The sequence below is a fragment of the Chiloscyllium punctatum genome, chromosome 4 (genome assembly GCF_047496795.1).
Source record: "Chiloscyllium punctatum isolate Juve2018m chromosome 4, sChiPun1.3, whole genome shotgun sequence".
Taxonomy (NCBI): Eukaryota; Metazoa; Chordata; class Chondrichthyes; order Orectolobiformes; family Hemiscylliidae; genus Chiloscyllium; species Chiloscyllium punctatum.
The window spans coordinates 36,271,440-36,288,063 of record NC_092742.1 but is presented as its reverse complement, the minus strand read 5'-3'; the positions used below and the strand labels follow the sequence as shown (position 1 = coordinate 36,288,063).

Genomic DNA, 16,624 nt, shown 5'->3' with positions numbered 1-16,624 from the left:
GAACTGTTCAGGTTAAATGTTATTTAAATTTTGTCACCACTGATGCTTGTGAATAAAGAAAGCATGCATCACACTGTTTGTACTGTATTTTCACTATTGTCTTTACATCAGATTTATATGGTTATGCAGATTAACTGGCAAATTAATATCTAATCAGTTGTCTGAATGAATCACTTTTCTGTACAAATATTTGGATAAGCTGTATTCATTGATAAATTGAAGATGAGTCTGCTTTTCAAATGTGTCTCTTGCTTTAACCTTGTTTAGGAATCTATTTCTTTTCTTTGCTGAAAAGAATTTCTTCTGAGATCCATTTTTCACTAGCTGCTGGTCAACTGTAAGAGAGATTATACTCATGTTTCTGCTGTTGTAAGTACATTCATTCAAAAAAAAATTCTGTTTACTTTTTCAGTGCTGAGCATATTGGCTGAAAATGGGAGCGTTTCTGGATAAGCCAAAGATGGAAAAGCATAATGCCAGTGGTGCAGGAAATGACCTACATTATGGACTGAGCAGCATGCAAGGTTGGCGAATTGAGATGGAGGATGCACATACAGCTGTCATTGGACTACCACATGGACTTGAAGCATGGTCTTTCTTTGCAGTCTATGATGGGCATGCTGGATCCCAAGTTGCCAGATATTGCTGTGAGCATTTGTTAGATCACATCACCAACACCCAGGATTTCAAAGTTACTGATGGCATGACTGAACCTACGGTTGAGAAAGTAAAAAGTGGAATCCGAACAGGTTTCTTGCAGATAGATGAGCATATGCGAACAATCTCTGAGAAGCGCCATGGTTCAGACAGAAGTGGGTCAACGGCAGTGGGTGTCATGGTTTCACCCAAGCATATTTACTTTATCAACTGTGGAGACTCTCGAGGTTTGCTTTGTAGGAATGGCAAGGTTCATTTCTTCACACAAGATCATAAACCAAGTAACCCACAGGAGAAAGAACGGATCCAGAATGCTGGTGGCTCAGTCATGATTCAGCGTGTGAATGGTTCCCTTGCTGTTTCAAGGGCTCTTGGAGACTTTGATTACAAGTGTGTCCATGGGAAGGGTCCAACAGAGCAGCTTGTCTCACCAGAACCTGAGGTTTATGAAATTGAGAGAACAGCGGATGATCAGTTTATTATCCTAGCGTGTGATGGTATTTGGGATGTCATGGGGAATGAAGAGATCTGTGAATTTGTTAAATCCAGACTAGAAGTTAGCAATGATCTTGAGAAAGTGTGTAACCAGATTGTTGACACATGCTTGTACAAGGTATATCTGAAGTCCTTCCCATTTTTACTGTATAGGTCATTCTGTTATAACATGTGTTTCATCAATGCGAATTTGCTGTAACACAACTGACAAATTGGGGATGCTGTTTCTACAGCAAGAACCTTTAAAATGTGTGTTGGCTGTAATGCAGTTACAGCGCCAACACTTTTAAGTGCTGTTTATAAAGCATGATTTTTCTATATCACAGAGTTGCACAAGAATGCAACCATTGCATTATAGAAGAACTAACTTGATCTTTCATTTTTAATCTTTGGTTTAACCAATGGATTAAAGGGCCACCAAGTAAAGCATATTGTTACCCTGCAGTCTTAAATTACATCATCTTCTATGCAAGTAACCCAGTTAATATTATGTTGTATATACTAGCAAAGTTCTGGATGCAATTTCAAATGTAGCTGTATTCTCCCTAGTCTGGTTGTGTGCTAAATAAGAGTACTGGCTAGGTAACATCAAGACTAGGTCGCTAAAATTACTTCTTGGCCTACCGCTAAGCCTTTAAGAAAGGATCCATAATTTCTTTTGAAATAACAGAAAAATTCAAATTAATTTTGAGGAACATCAGTGAATATAGATTTTGGGTCTAGTAGTGTAACATGTTGAAGTGCCTTGCGTTCGTATGTAGTGAGTGTGAAAGTGAAGGCATTCTTTTTCAACTAGCAAGTTTGGAGCTTGGACTGGTCATTCATGGGAGATATTGTGCAGATTTCTGACTCGAGGAATGGAAGAATATGCTAATTGTCATTGAAGGCTGTCTCACAGTGTTGTATTCCTTTCTAGAGCTGCAGATTCATATGACTTGATTTTATTTATAAAATAAGCTTTCAAAAGGCTACAGTTGATAAATAGTTACATTTACATCGGGATGATAGCCAAGACTTTCTATGGGCTGTGCTTGAACTTAATGTTGTTACCTATTGCGCTTATCATACTGAAAATGGAATATTTAATTAGTTATCCTACTAATAGACTGCAATCTTATTTGAACTGGAATTGGTTGTAGCTAATGTAGGATTTCAGCCAGTAAACCAGTGTGTTGCTTTAAAACTTTTAAACAAATACTTGATCTTGAAGAGGTAATAAACCTGTAGTAGAATCAAAGTCAGTAAAGCTCGATGGAGTCTATTCAGCACACTGATCCTGTGCCATCCCATCTCTAGCACAATCTGGTCAATCCTGGTCACTCACTGTATCCTTGCATCCTACTAGTTTATTTCTCTTGAGTATGTATTCAATCTAGTTTTAAAATTATTCATCAGCTCCTCTTAAACCATACTTGGAGGTATGTTGTTAAAGATTATTGCCACACCCTGCATAAAGATAAAAGTTTCTCTCATTCCCATCAGCGTCTCTTACCCAGAACTTTAAGCTAGTGTTCCTTAATATATGTACCTGTTAGGAACAGTTTTCTTTGTCTCTCTTTCTTAAACCTGTCATAATCTTGTACACCTTTAACATATCTCCTTCAACCTCCTTTGCTCAATGGAAAACAGCTGCAGTTATTTGTTATTTCATGTCAGCTTAGAATGGATCAAGATGTTACTCACATACCTCCAAGCATAGTTTAAGAGGAAATGATGAATAATTTTAAAACTAGATTGGATACATACACTCGAGAAATAAACTAGTAGGATGCAAGGATACAAGTGAGCGACCAGGATTGACCAGATTGTGCTACAGATGGAATGGCACAGGATCATCAAAGCAATCAAAATCTTTATTTTATGTCTTTATTTTTATGATTTAGAAATCCATAAACTAAATTTCAGCCATCTTTTTAAAAAAAATTGTGTAAACTTAGTGAAGACAGTGATATATTAAAAAAGTAAAGAACTTGCAAGTGCTTAAGGAAAATACTGCAGAAATGTGAAATTTGATATTAAAATGAGAAGATGGAAATGGCCAGTGAGTCAGGCACTATATCTTGAAGGAAAGTTACCATTTCAAATTTCATCAGGACCTTAAGTTTTTAATATCTTTAAGGTAGAATTAGCTCCTTGATTAATTGTGTTGTCAAATGATATCGAGTAGGCTGGTAAGTGGAGTTGAAACCACAATTTGATCAGCCATGATCTTTTCGTGACAGAACAAGCTCGATGCACTGAACGGTTTACTCCATCTCTTTTGCCTGTTCATTATATATGCAGACAACTGAGCCATGCTGGAGTGTCATTTAAACCAGCAAACCTCTATATTGGCAAGAGTGATACCATTTGAATCAGTACGATATTAAATGCTTATAGTCTGAGTGCCATATGGTTAGTGTAGTTTTAGGATTCATAGTAAACATGCCAACTTTTATTCAAACATTGTGAACTATTCAAACATTGTGAGACTGCATTCCTCATTTTAGTGCAAAGAATTTTTTTCATTACTGCCATAAGCAAGGGCTTATCAGAAATGCCCAGAATTTTGAGAGAAGGAAAGACTGATTTAAAATAAACAGTTGAATTTGAACAATTGTAACATTAAAGTAATAGGGGAGACTAAAGCAAAGTAAATAAGATATGAGTGAACAACATAGTAGATTGACGAAAGATTGAGTAAAGAATAAAGATGAGAATTGAATATAGAAATTAGTTAGTTGAAGAAAAAGATAAGGAACTATCCATTATAGTTCTTTTTAGTCTGTCTTGAAATGCTGGTTGAAGTTATTAGTCTTGGCTGGTAAATACTTGGACTTGGTAACTTGCTGTAGAGTGGAACAAGCATTACCTTACAAAGATCCTATCACTTTAATTGTTTTGCTTTACTAATTTGAGTGCTGTGTATAGTCCACATATAAAACTGTGAAAACTGTGTATCAATATTTCTGCCCTTCTGCATATTTGCTGACTATTATAAATTACTACATTTACATTTAAAAATTGAAACTGCCTGCTCAAATGTAGCACAACTAAATGTGACTGGAGAAGTTTATAATGAATTTTAAAAAAAGAAAGCATCAATTTAAATGGAACTACATCATGTTTGATTCATGTGGTCCAATTAGTTTGCATCCTTCAATTCTAGTTCATCTGAAGGCTGCAGTTAGTGTTACCTGCTCAGGTAACTTCATGATGGATTGACTGGCATTCTTTAACTTTACAGCAGCTGATATACTAAAGGCTAGGTGGGTTAGCTATGGTAAAGGTGGTAACAGGGAAAGTTTTGGAGATTGGTTGTAGTTGGGATGCTTTTTGGAGGGTTGGTGCCGACTCGATAGGTCAAATGGCCTCTTTCTGTAGGACTTCTATGACTGTATGTTTATTTTTTAAAACTCTTTCATTTTTGCAAAACATAATGGGAATAATTGAGTTCCTGGTTGTATTCCCAAAACTCCCCAGAATTTTCTTATTCTTTATGAATATTTGTTCCTCTGCATTTTAATATTAGCAAAGGTCTTCATTATGAGCATAAAGCACATATTGAAGGGAAACTTGCTTTCTACCTGAACTTCCAGCAAAAATAGACAAAAACCCTTCATGCACGGATATTGAATTGCAACTTGCTATAAATCTTGCAATTTGTGTTTTTATATAAAAAAAAGTATATGACTAACAGTATTTTCTCCCCCTCAAATAGGGGAGTCGAGACAACATGAGTGTCGTGTTGATTTGCTTTCCAAATGCACCAAAGGTATCACCTGAAGCAGTGAAGAGAGAGGCTGAGCTGGATAACTATCTGGAGAACAAAGTGGAAGGTGGAGCATCTAAAAAAACACTTGCTACTAAGTAATATAGTTTAAATTAAAGTGTTATCCCTCTAAGTTCATTAACGTGAACTAGCCAACTAAATTCTATAAATCTTTAACTTCAAGGAGCAACTGAAATTAAGTGATTCTGTCTTTCATTACACTTAATGGATATGATGTCTAATATCTGAGATTTTGTTACAATGGTATAGTTTTAAAATTGTACTTTTATATAAAAACAAAATCTCCTGTAGTCATAATTACAAGTCTGAGCTTAGAGGGGTAACTTCTAAAAAAAAATACTGTGCTTTCAGTTGCGTATCTTGTAGCATATGTTGTAGATTAATCTTTGCTCTTGACATTTTGGCTGTGGGGACCACACCACTTGCAGGACAACCAACTCCCAATAATTCTAATGTGCAAGGTTATGTGCCAATGTGCATTGTTAAATTAACTACAGAAAACTACAATGCTGCTAGTGTGATGATTTGTTGGTTGTTTGTTAGTTTTTTTTTCTTGAAAACGACCTTTATAAAGTATAGCTCTGCACAGGAAATGTCACTGTTTCGGTTCTGCCAGCCAAAAAAATGGAATTGTCACTTGTTTGTCTATATACTGTGTAATTCTATAGCGGAATGTTGTACGAGGTTGAAACAGAATATCCTCTGTGATGGGAGTTTATGAATTAAGGTGTCCTGGGTATAAGTCTGCCATTTCAAAAAAGGGTTATATTTCGATTTTAAGTTTTCAAGAGTTCAAGTTATATGCAATATCTACAAATCTACAATTTGTTCAGCTAGACAGTAATAAGGAATGACTGTAAACAATATTTATCCACAGCCAATAATCCCAATAATACTTTATGAAGAATATTGAAAAGCTACCATTTGGAATTGAATCTTAACTATGCTTACACCTCATGGATTCACTACCCACAGATCCACATAATTGCAAATTGGCTCCAGACCCAATTTGTTTTTTTTTCTCTCTCTTCCCTAATTGACTGGTTGCCGCAGATTATGTGATCATTCATGTAGATCGCGATTGTGGATAACAGGGATTTGCTATATTAAAAGTGCAATCAAAAATGTACAATTTCAGGCTATCTGATAGCTGCAATAAAATTTCAGATTACTAGATTTAAATCCTAGTCTCTACTGTTTTCCCACTAGGTTGTGCATAACATGCACAATTGAAGGGGAGGCAAAGCAGGTGTGAAGGTACCTGCACAACTTAAATCGCTGTGGTTGCGATATGTAGGTTATCTCGGTCTTCTCAAAGGCACCTTGGGATGGACATTAAATTCTAGTCCTGCCACTAATGTTCATATCTAATGAAACTTAAAATAATTTTAAAAAATAATGAGACATTGTGCCCTTAAAAGCTTGTTATAAAGGTTAATATGAAATATGTTAAATATGAAATCTGCAACCGTGAGTCTGTGAGGTTATCCTACTTAGTTTATAATCTCAAGGCAGCTATGTACTAAATAGGAGCTATGACAATACGTGACAGTAGTGTACCAATTCTACAGCACACTACAATCTGATGTGCTGTTGCAAAAGTGGAGCTTCAGGTCTGAATTTGTCCCTCAGTTGATGCCTGTATAAGTCTATGGTTAGGATTATGTTGACATCAATTCAGGTTGTACATATCAGCCTAATAAGGGAGTACATCGAAGGTCAAATTTCCCGCAGTTTGAGGCCCATATCTGATTTCTGAAACTTGCCTCAGGGTTGTTAGATGTCATTCAGTGAATAAAACTATCTGAACATTTGAGAATGGTTAATATGTGTGTAGTTGGTCTAGTTTAGTGAAAATACAATTAACATATGTATGCGCAAGCCATATTCAACTTTTGTAAGTATTCAGTTTTTACAATGTATGCATCAATTTTTTGGAGATGTTATTTTCATCTTGAAGTGTGTTGGCAGTGTTATCTCTACGTTGCAATCCCTGTTACTAAATTTTATACGTTACATTCCAAGTGACTTATTTTCCTTCTTAATACAATGAAGAATGCTATTTTATTTATTGAATAGAAAATAAGCCTATTTGAATTATGGGAGGCTGGTGTATTTGGAGTCGCTGGGATCTGTCATTTTTAATATACCTGGTGAAGGCCTTAAGTAAAGCAATAATGAACAAAAGGTGTATATTGAAAAATGATGCACAACACAATGTATTATTTGAAGTAATATCAAATGTATGCTAATAGCTGGATTACCTTCTGATAAACTATTGCACACCAGCAATAACACATTTTAATTGATTTAATGCTATTACATTATGCCTGTCTTTTATCTTGAAATACTAACTTTGCTTAATTTCATGATGAATCCGTCTCTCTTATATTCTGGAAAATGTTTTTAAATGTTTCATGCTACAGTTATACAGTCATCTGGTCCCCACAAACCGTAAGACCACAAGGTGTAAGAGCAGAAGTAAGCCATATACCCCCTGAAATCTGCTCTGCAATTTACTGAGATCATGGCTGATCTGCTAATACTCAACTCCATGTTCCTGCCATTTCCCCATAACCCTCTGTAACCTGATTTGGCAATTTAATGTTTTCACATTATCTTGACTAATACCTTCTCCTGCCTCAAAAATTCAGTATTTGAAAATTTGTGTGGAGGAACAGAATTCAAACCATTTTCATTTTAGGAGTTCAGTGTAAACAGTACACCATTTTTGTTTTGCCTTCATTTTAGAGAAGGTTTATAAATGGAAAATTGATGCCAACATTCCTGTGCTTCCTAGTTGTCTATATTTTTTTAAAATAAGAAATTTTCTTCGTGTTAATTACTTTTCACCCTGCCTTCACCTCCATCCCCCTCCCCAGGGTGAGAATAGTGGGAATGATTTGTATTCAGTAAACTATTAGGATTTTATGACAGCAAAAGGCATTATGTAAGCTTTGCAGTAGGTGATTTTAAAAGCATTTTTTACCATAGTACTTCAGGTAACATTGTAACAAACAATTGGTTAGCTCCCGACAGATAGATCGGTACAATGGACATACATATAGGAATAAACTAAATGATGATTAATTACTAAAATTCATGCCTGTTATTACTGAGCTTCATTCTGTGGAAGTATCTTTTGATTGCTCTTGCCTGTGACTGGTAAAGGCAGTTTATTTTGACTTGATTGCAGAAGAAAGAACGTCATTCTAAGTTTATCAACTTGTTGGCATTTTTATCTCTGCATTTTAGTCAAATTAGAACTGTAAGAAGGGTGTTTAAGGAAATATTTTGTGACAAAAGGTATTAATGTAATGCAGTCATTGCTTAATGTTTGCACACAAACTCTAGTGTCACAATGATCTGATATGCATAATATTGAGTAGTTTAGTTATGGTTTATAATATATGGGTAGCAAGTGGCTGTAAATCTTTTATTTTTGTATAGTAAATTATATATAGGATGATTAAAATTCAACATACTGATGTAGATAATATGTTAGCCATATTTATGAAGATATGTTGAACGCTTCTAATAAAATCATTTACTGAATCAATTCTGACATCTTTGATTTTTTCATTTGGCTAAATCTTAGGAAGTATTTATGGACAATTTCACTAAATTTGTTCTGCTGTCAGTTAGTCTCAATTAGAGTTCAAGTCTTCAGATTGTTCCCAAATTAAAAACTTTACTCTTACAAATATATTTTTTCTTTTTATTTATGTTGTTCTTCACATTAAATGTGGACTAACGATACTTTTCAATCTAAAACATTCAAATTGTAATGCAGTATTTAAAATGTTAATTAACCATTTGTTCTCTATGCACAGATATGAACAGAAGTAAAATAATTTTCTGACTAACAGAATGTTCCACTGTTACACTTATCCAGATGATGCTTGTTAGACAAGAATATTGTTATTATAGTTAGCTCATGCAAAACTACATTAAATTCTGTTTTGGCGTGATGGGTTCACATTTCATAGTTGCTGTCTGTGTTTTAGTATATACATTTCTGAAGTTCTATTATATGCATACAACTTTGATATGCATGTCCCACTGACCTGGAAGTCCTTCTGATTCCCCAGAAATCTTTGAGAAGCAGGGTGCTGAGGGGGTACCAGGTCTAGTCCAGGTGATGCGTGCTTTGTCGTCGGAGAGCATCCCAAACCTCCCACCAGGAGGTGAACTAGCCAGCAAGTGAGTGTATAATGTGTGGAAATAATCTTTAACTAAAAATCTAATTGCACTGTTGAAAGGATCTTAAAGGGGGCTGCTAATCACCTGCAATTATATCTTTTTTTTCCCCCCAGCACAACATTTGGCTCTTTAAATGACTTTTCTTTAACAGTAAGAATGGACATTATTCCTAGAGCCAAGAGAATAAACTTTGACTCAGCATTTCAGTACAACATCTTTGTTGAAAAGTGGTGATGAATAAATTGTAGGTGATATGAAAGCATTAGACAATATATGTTGATTGGATGATATAAGTAATTATGTTTCATACATAGTGATTAACAGTCCCATTTTAACCCTTTTGCAGTGCTAAATGAAATTAATTGTCTTTTATTTGTGTTGATGCTGAAATTTGTAGATGCTAGAAAATAAACAATTGGTACTTAAAATGTGAAAATAAAACAGACTAGTATACAAAAATATGCCAAGCAGAACTCGTAAATTTTGACTCTTGGGTGATTTTGATCTGATGTACCCTTAAATTTGGGAATTATGATTTTAAAACTGCAATGTCCTTTTTTTTTGTTTTGTGCTTCTTGAATTGTATTGAATGCTGTTAAATTAAACCTATTGTTTGTCTTCATAAATATATAGTTTTTTTGCATTTAAGTTCCATGAGCAATTTTGTTCACAAGACCATACAATTCATGTTCAAATGGCATAAAATTCAATCTAAGGTATGAAAAAGATACTGTGGGTATTTAAATGAGATTTTTGCCTGATTATGTTGGTTGCAAGTTTCATTTCTGTTTGAAAAATGTATTTGTCACCTTTGGTTACTAGTAACGTGTAAAATGTACTTTAACGTAACTAAAGCAGTACATTTTTTTGTACAAGTTTTTCAAAATTGTGTAATTATATTTCTAATGCAATCAGGAAATTCCTGACATTGCCATGCTGGATGATGAAATGGCCTTGAGTGAAAGGTTATCACTTTTCAATTTTTCTCTCTCACAGTGAAAAGATTTCAGAGAAGTAAGATGTAGCACAACACTAAACTTGAATTTAGGAAAGAAAGTTTCAAAGCAATCTGTCAATAATTAAGTGATTGATTTTAAAAAAATGACCATTAAAACTTGCTAAACACCAGAGTTAATTAATAACATTGTTTTTGCATTTTTGGTTAAGAAGCAGAGCTAGAGAGAGAAAAAGACTAGGCCCCAACTCCTGGATATCAAGAATTGGGTGGAGATTGGGGGCGGGGGGGGCGGTTGGTGAGGGGAGCTAAGGAGTTAGGTTTAACTAACGCTGAAATTGGTTCGTCTCTTGTGGTACATACTTCAAGTTGGCATTCACAGAATTCATAGGAAGGCTGGACGTTTCAGCCTGAAGTTTCCTCCTCCCCCAGCATTTTTTGGAAAGGAAGGGGCAAGGTTGGCTGTGTATTTGCCTCTCTGTTATTCTGTAGGTTCACATACACACATCGTCACATGCATACTCCACCCCCCTTCCCCTTTTCTTTTCCCCCCCCCCCCCACCACACATACCAGGATTCTGTCCCTTCCTCCCAGCTCTCTGCACTGTTATTCTCCATTCCTTCATGTAACATCAGCTAGGATATAGGTCATGATTTGTAGAAGGTGGAAACCAGGCTGAAAGAGAATTAAATAATTAAGATTACAGTTGAGCAAAATCATGAATCAGAGTTTTGGCAGTACATGAGTGAGCTGTACGTGAAGCTGAGCCACAGCTCAGCTGGAATTGGCAGTATCATGGAGTCAAAGTAGGTGATCTTAGTGATGAAGTGGCTGTGTCATGAGAAATTTAAACCCTTGTCGATTTAACAGCAAAGTTGCAAGTGGTCTACTTCGGCCTTATGTTTGCCAGGGCAAGGGGTCGAATCAGTTGTGAGAGAATTGAGTTTATGATGGGAACTGAAGACAATGACTTTGGACTCCAAATATTTGAAATTTCTGCTCATCCAGTATTATATGTTGAGCAAGCAGTTTTACAATTTAGAGACAGTGGAAGAGCCAAGTGAAGTGAACATGAGGTAGAGATTTTTTTTTTCTGTGTACACACAAAAGCTAGTTTTGTACTTCAAATGATGTCTCCGATCAGCAGCAAGTAATTGAGAAATGGGCAGGGCTAGAAATAGATTTTTGAAGGACCCCAGAGTTAAAGAAGTTGGAAGTGAAGCCATTGCAGATGATTCTATGGCTATATAGAGATTCAGGCAAGTGTAGGCCCACTTAGTTGAACAAATGTAGATTTGGCAAATATTCAATAAAACAATACTTCAGTTTAAATTCAGATGTATTTTTAAATTGGAAAATAGTGTTATAAAGTAAAAACTATTTTAGTAAAACAGCTTGTGCTATAAACCCAAATGATGTTTGTTTGAACGAACTTTGCTGAAAACCAGTTTTCCTTTGTCTGTCAGTTTTGCGGAGCACTTAAACATAAGCCATATCCCATTGACAACCACCTTACTATTGCAATTTATTATGGTTTGTTTTTAAAAAAAGCAATAAAATTCTGAAGTAGATATTGTTTGCCACACAAAGGCAACAAAAATGAAGTTATGCGCATCGGTTCTCCCATGGCCAATCAAAAGTAAGTGGCATTTTCATTTGCTGTCGTAATGTTTTTTCACAAACATTTGATAGTTCAGTCACCTGGCATTGTATTGTAATTAGTGAATGACTTTGCAATGTGAATTTTCAAAAACTGCTCTTACTAGTAAAGAGCCATCTAAAACTTCTTAAATGTTGCATACTTACAATTTACTTTAATAATGTTAGTATGTGTGAATCAAATGGAGATCTGAATGATCTGTTGAAGCTTTAATGTTAAGAAAAGCTGCCCTAATAGTAACCTGTAACTATTTGATTGTCATAAAAGCCTATCTGGTTCACTGATATCTTTCAGGAAAGGATATCTGCAATTCTTACCTGGTCTGGCCGCCTTGTAACTCCAAATTTACAATAGTTCGGTTGACTCTTCACTGCTGTCAGGGCATTTAGAGCTGGGCAAATAAATGCTAGTGATGCTCACATCCATGTATGAATTTTTTAAAAAAAGGTGACTGACACATTTACAACTTCAGAAGCATTTGAGTATTTATTTTATATCAATAGCAACTTGAATATGCAATAAGAAATTAATGTTCCATTTTAACTTCTGTTTTCATTTTTAGGCAGAGTGTTGTTGAAGCAGTTTACAATAGACTGAATCCCTACCAAGCTGACGCAGTGAGTAATCACACATCTAATTCAAATGCCTTAATACTCCTCATTTCTATCCCAGAAGATTGTATAGGTAATTGTATTAGTGAACCTCTTCATCTATGATTAGAACCAATCAATGTCATTATGATAGAAATGTTTTTTGCTTCAGGCGAAATTATTTCCAAGCTGAGAACTTGCTGTTATTAGCAATGACACTTGTATTACAACACATCCTATTCACATTACCAATTGTCTCGATAAAAAGAAACTGTTAAATGATACAATATTGCAGTACAGAAGGAGGCCATTTTGTGTGCTTGCTCTTTGAAGTAACAATTCAGTTTAGTTCCCCGTCCCAGCAATTTTTCCCAAGCCTTGCAAATTATTCTTCAAGTACTTGCCTTTTGAAACTTATGACACATTATGACTTGTTTAACTTTTCAGGTAGTGTGTTCCAGATCTTTAAAACCTTATGTGCAAAAAAGGTTTCCCTTCTCATTTCCCTTCTGAATCCTTTCCCAATCTGTGATATCCAGTGACAGACGTATTTGCTAAAGAAAGAAAGAGCCAGCAAAACCTTTCATTACTTTGAATACCTGTATTTAGTCTCCTTTTTCTGCCGTGACACAAAGAATCCCAGATTTCCCAAAATAAATTGTTGAAATGACCCAACAGGACTGCAGCATCTGTGCAGAGTGAAACAGAGTTAATGGTATGAGTTGAGTGATTCTTCTTTGAAACTGAGGCTCCACACAAAGTTAAAAATCTCACAATACCAGGTTATAGTCTAAAAGGTTTAATTAGAAGCACTAGCTTTCTAGCACTGCTCCTTCATCAGGTGGTTGTGGAGTATAAGATTGTAAGACACAGAATTTATATCAAAAGTTTACAGTGTGATGTAACTGAAATTATATATTGGAAAAGACTTGGAAACCAACATGGTCGTTCTAACAGATGAGAGACTTTATTGAGAAAGACCTGGATTGTTTGTTAAGACTCTCATCTGTTAGAACGACCATGTTGGTTTCCAGGTCTTTTCCAGTATATAATTTCAGTTACATCACACTGTAAACTCTTGCTATAAATTCTATGTCTTACAATCTTATACTCCACAACCACCTGATGAAGGTGCAGTATTCTGAAAGCTAGTGCATCTCATTAAACATGTTGGACTATTACCTGGTGTTGTGTGATTTTTAACAATGTCTTTGGTCTCATTAGTCACCAATGTGTGGAGATGGTTAAAAATAGAATCTAGTTTACTGAAAGGACCAACATCTTAGAAATGTCAAAGCAAAACCACTTCTCCTGCACAATCCCTTAGTGTAATAATTCCTGAAACATGGTTGTTCTCAATCATTCGGCATCCTTTTGGAAAAATGATTGGTCCCAGACGAGAAATTTCTTCACCAAGTGTGCTAAGCCCATGGAATTTCACTACCACAGAAAATAGTTGAGACAAAAACATTGTTTTAGAGAAGAAGATAGTTATAGCTGTTAACCCTAAAGAGACTAAGGGGTTTGGGGGTGGCTAGGAAAGACCATCTGCCTTTTACTGCCTTACGTGGCTTGGTATCATACTTGTTTAGGACCACTTCTATGGGCTATTCAGCTTGATGATCAGCCATGATCATATTGAATGGTGAACAGACTCCGGGGTCGAATTGCCTACTCCTCCTGTCTTCCATGCTTCTATGAAAAGAAAGCACACTAGAGAGCTCTGTTTTATCTTGGCTATTTTATGATTCTTCTATGATTCTTTAAATACTTAAATGCATTTGTCCACATAAACTCCTCTATTAGGTGCAATATTATACTTAAAATATTATTCTGATGTCTGAGCTTGACTGATTTAGAATAACAGCTAAATTACAGGATGCTAAGAATTCTTCTAAATGAATATAGCTATTAAAATTACCCTGTTATTTCACTCAGATTGTAATGTTAATTTGTTATTTTCAGAAACCAGTAACAATTGTGATAATTGTGGCCAATTTATTTTTTGAAACACCAGTATATCTAAACCGAATGTCTTAATGGCAACTGTCAAATGATATTCTTCAATCCCTGAACAATTGCCTCATTTGTTTGTTAACACTTGTTTTACTTCTTTTTATCACCTCCAAGTAAAAGACCAATTTGACATATTGTGACTTGAATTCTGCCTCCCAATCTGATCACTGCAAAGTTTTGCTTAATTTCTCCAATTGACACAAAATAGGTTATGCTGCTCATGTTTTTTAATCTACTCTGCCACTATAGGGAGTATTATGTTGATTAATACTGTCCCATATGGAGGCAGCAGGAGCCAGGATGGACGAAAAGTCCAGTCTACCAGCTCCATCTCAAACTTGGTTCATCTTCCCAAGGATGACAGGAATCCCCACATGTGCGTGAACATAAGCCAGGCGAGTAGCCTGTTAAAACCCATTGACAAGAATTTTCCAATTGGTTTTCTCAGACCCATAAAAACTTGTAGGGCAAATGGAATGGCACAGTGGTTAGCACTGCTGCCTTACAACACCAGGACCCTGGTTTTGTTTCAGCCTCGGGTGATTGTGCAGAGTTTGCATGTTCTCCCTGTGTCTGCGTGGGTTTCCTCCCACAGTCCAAAGATATGCAGTTTAGATCGATTGACTTTGCTAAATTGCCCTGCAAGGAAGTGTATGTTAGGTGGATTAACCATGGTAAATGCGGGGTTACAGGGATGGGGTGAGCCTAGGTCAGATTCTTCTCAGGGGGTCAATGTTGACTTGATGGGTTGAATGGCCTCTATTTGCGCTGTAGGGATTTCTTAACTGTACGATATGGGAGTGGAATTAGGCCACTTGGCCCATCAGGTTGTCTCTGTCATTTGATCATGGCTGCAATGTTTCTTAACTCCATCCTCCTTCCTTCTCCCTGTAACCCTTGATTCCCTTAATAATCAAGCCCCTATCGATCTCTGATTAAAGTACACCCAGTGATTTGGCCTTTTGTGATATTAAGTTTCACAGATTAACCATGCTTCTGCTGAAGAAATTCTTCCTGATCTCAGTTCTTCAGTCTGAGATTCTAGTTTCTCCTGTTAGTGGAAACATTTTCTCCACTCTGTCCAGGCCTCTCGGTACACTACAAGTTTCAATGAGATCCCCTCCGTAACCAATCCTTTTAGGCTCCATCGAGTATAGACCCACTCCTCATACAACAAGCCGTTTATCCCTGAGATCATTCTAGTAAACCATCTCTGGACGTCCTTAGATACAGGGCCCAAAACTGCTCACAGCATTTCAACAGTCCCTACTGTTATACTCTAGCCCTCTTGAAATAAATGCTAATATTGCATTTCTGAACTGCCAACTGAATCTGCATGTTAACCTTGAGAGAATTCTGAACGAGGACTCCTAAGCCCCTTTGTGTTTCAGATTTCCTAAGCCTGACACCATTTAGAAATAGTCTACGCCTCTGTTCTTCATACCAAAGTGCATAACCTCAGAGTTTCCCACATTGTACTCCCTCTGGCACTACTTTGCCCACCCTTCTAGCCTGTTCAAGTCCTTCTGTAGTCTCCATGTCCACTCAACACTTCTTGTTCCACCACCTATCTTGGTATCTACTGCAAACTTAGCAATATAACATTAGTTCCTCACTCTGTCATTGGAACTAGGCCAGTTGACAGAGTTGGCCACCCCTGTTTGCCGAGCCACAATAGCAGCCAGGGGCTTTCACAACAGTGACACAGCTGCTGATGTATTTTAAAATTCCAGGTTTCTAAACGTTGAACAAAAAATGCTTCAAATGGAGATTCTCTCACCTCGACTGCAGACTTAATCTGATCTGGAGAACTTCCAAATTGAGATCCTGGCCACCATCCTTAATTGGCTTGCTCTCTAGTCATTAATTGGCCAAACTGGAGAAAATCATGGCCATGTGATTGTTTCCCACAGTGCAGGTTTCAACCCACGTTTGATCTTGATATCCCATCGCAGCTAAAAAGAGAGAAATCCTGCTGAAATCAGCAAAACTAGAAATTGAAGCCACTGTAAAGTAGTATGAGGAAACTCTCGTTTGAAGCAACTTAATTTTGTAACCAGGATATAAAAGCTACGACATGAATTTAATGTTCTCACCATAAAAATGTGAAAGTAAAGGATTAGTGAACTTAATTTAGGGTTGATTTTAGGATCTGAGCATAAAGGTTTGGCTGTCTCTTCTTTCAGGGAATGGAAGAGTACAGATTACATCCTGAACTGAGTTTGAAGCTACCTAAAATTAAGAAAAGTTTGAAGTAGCATTAAAACTTGCAATT

The 16,624-nt window shown here is 36.2% G+C and overlaps 1 protein-coding gene across 3 annotated transcripts in view; it reads left to right on the top strand.

Annotated features, from left to right (window-relative positions):
• ppm1aa (protein phosphatase, Mg2+/Mn2+ dependent, 1Aa) overlaps window positions 1-16,624 on the top strand; it is a 30,325-nt gene that overhangs the window by 6,609 nt on the left and 7,092 nt on the right. For all 3 annotated transcript variants that reach the window (XM_072568378.1, XM_072568379.1, XM_072568377.1), the window contains exons 2-5: window positions 413-1,270; window positions 4,853-4,970; window positions 9,016-9,127; window positions 12,306-12,360. In XM_072568378.1, coding sequence (XP_072424479.1) covers window positions 434-1,270; window positions 4,853-4,970; window positions 9,016-9,127; window positions 12,306-12,360 — 1,122 coding nt within the window. In that variant the 5' untranslated portion in view covers window positions 413-433. The remainder of the gene's footprint in view (window positions 1-412; window positions 1,271-4,852; window positions 4,971-9,015; window positions 9,128-12,305; window positions 12,361-16,624) is intronic.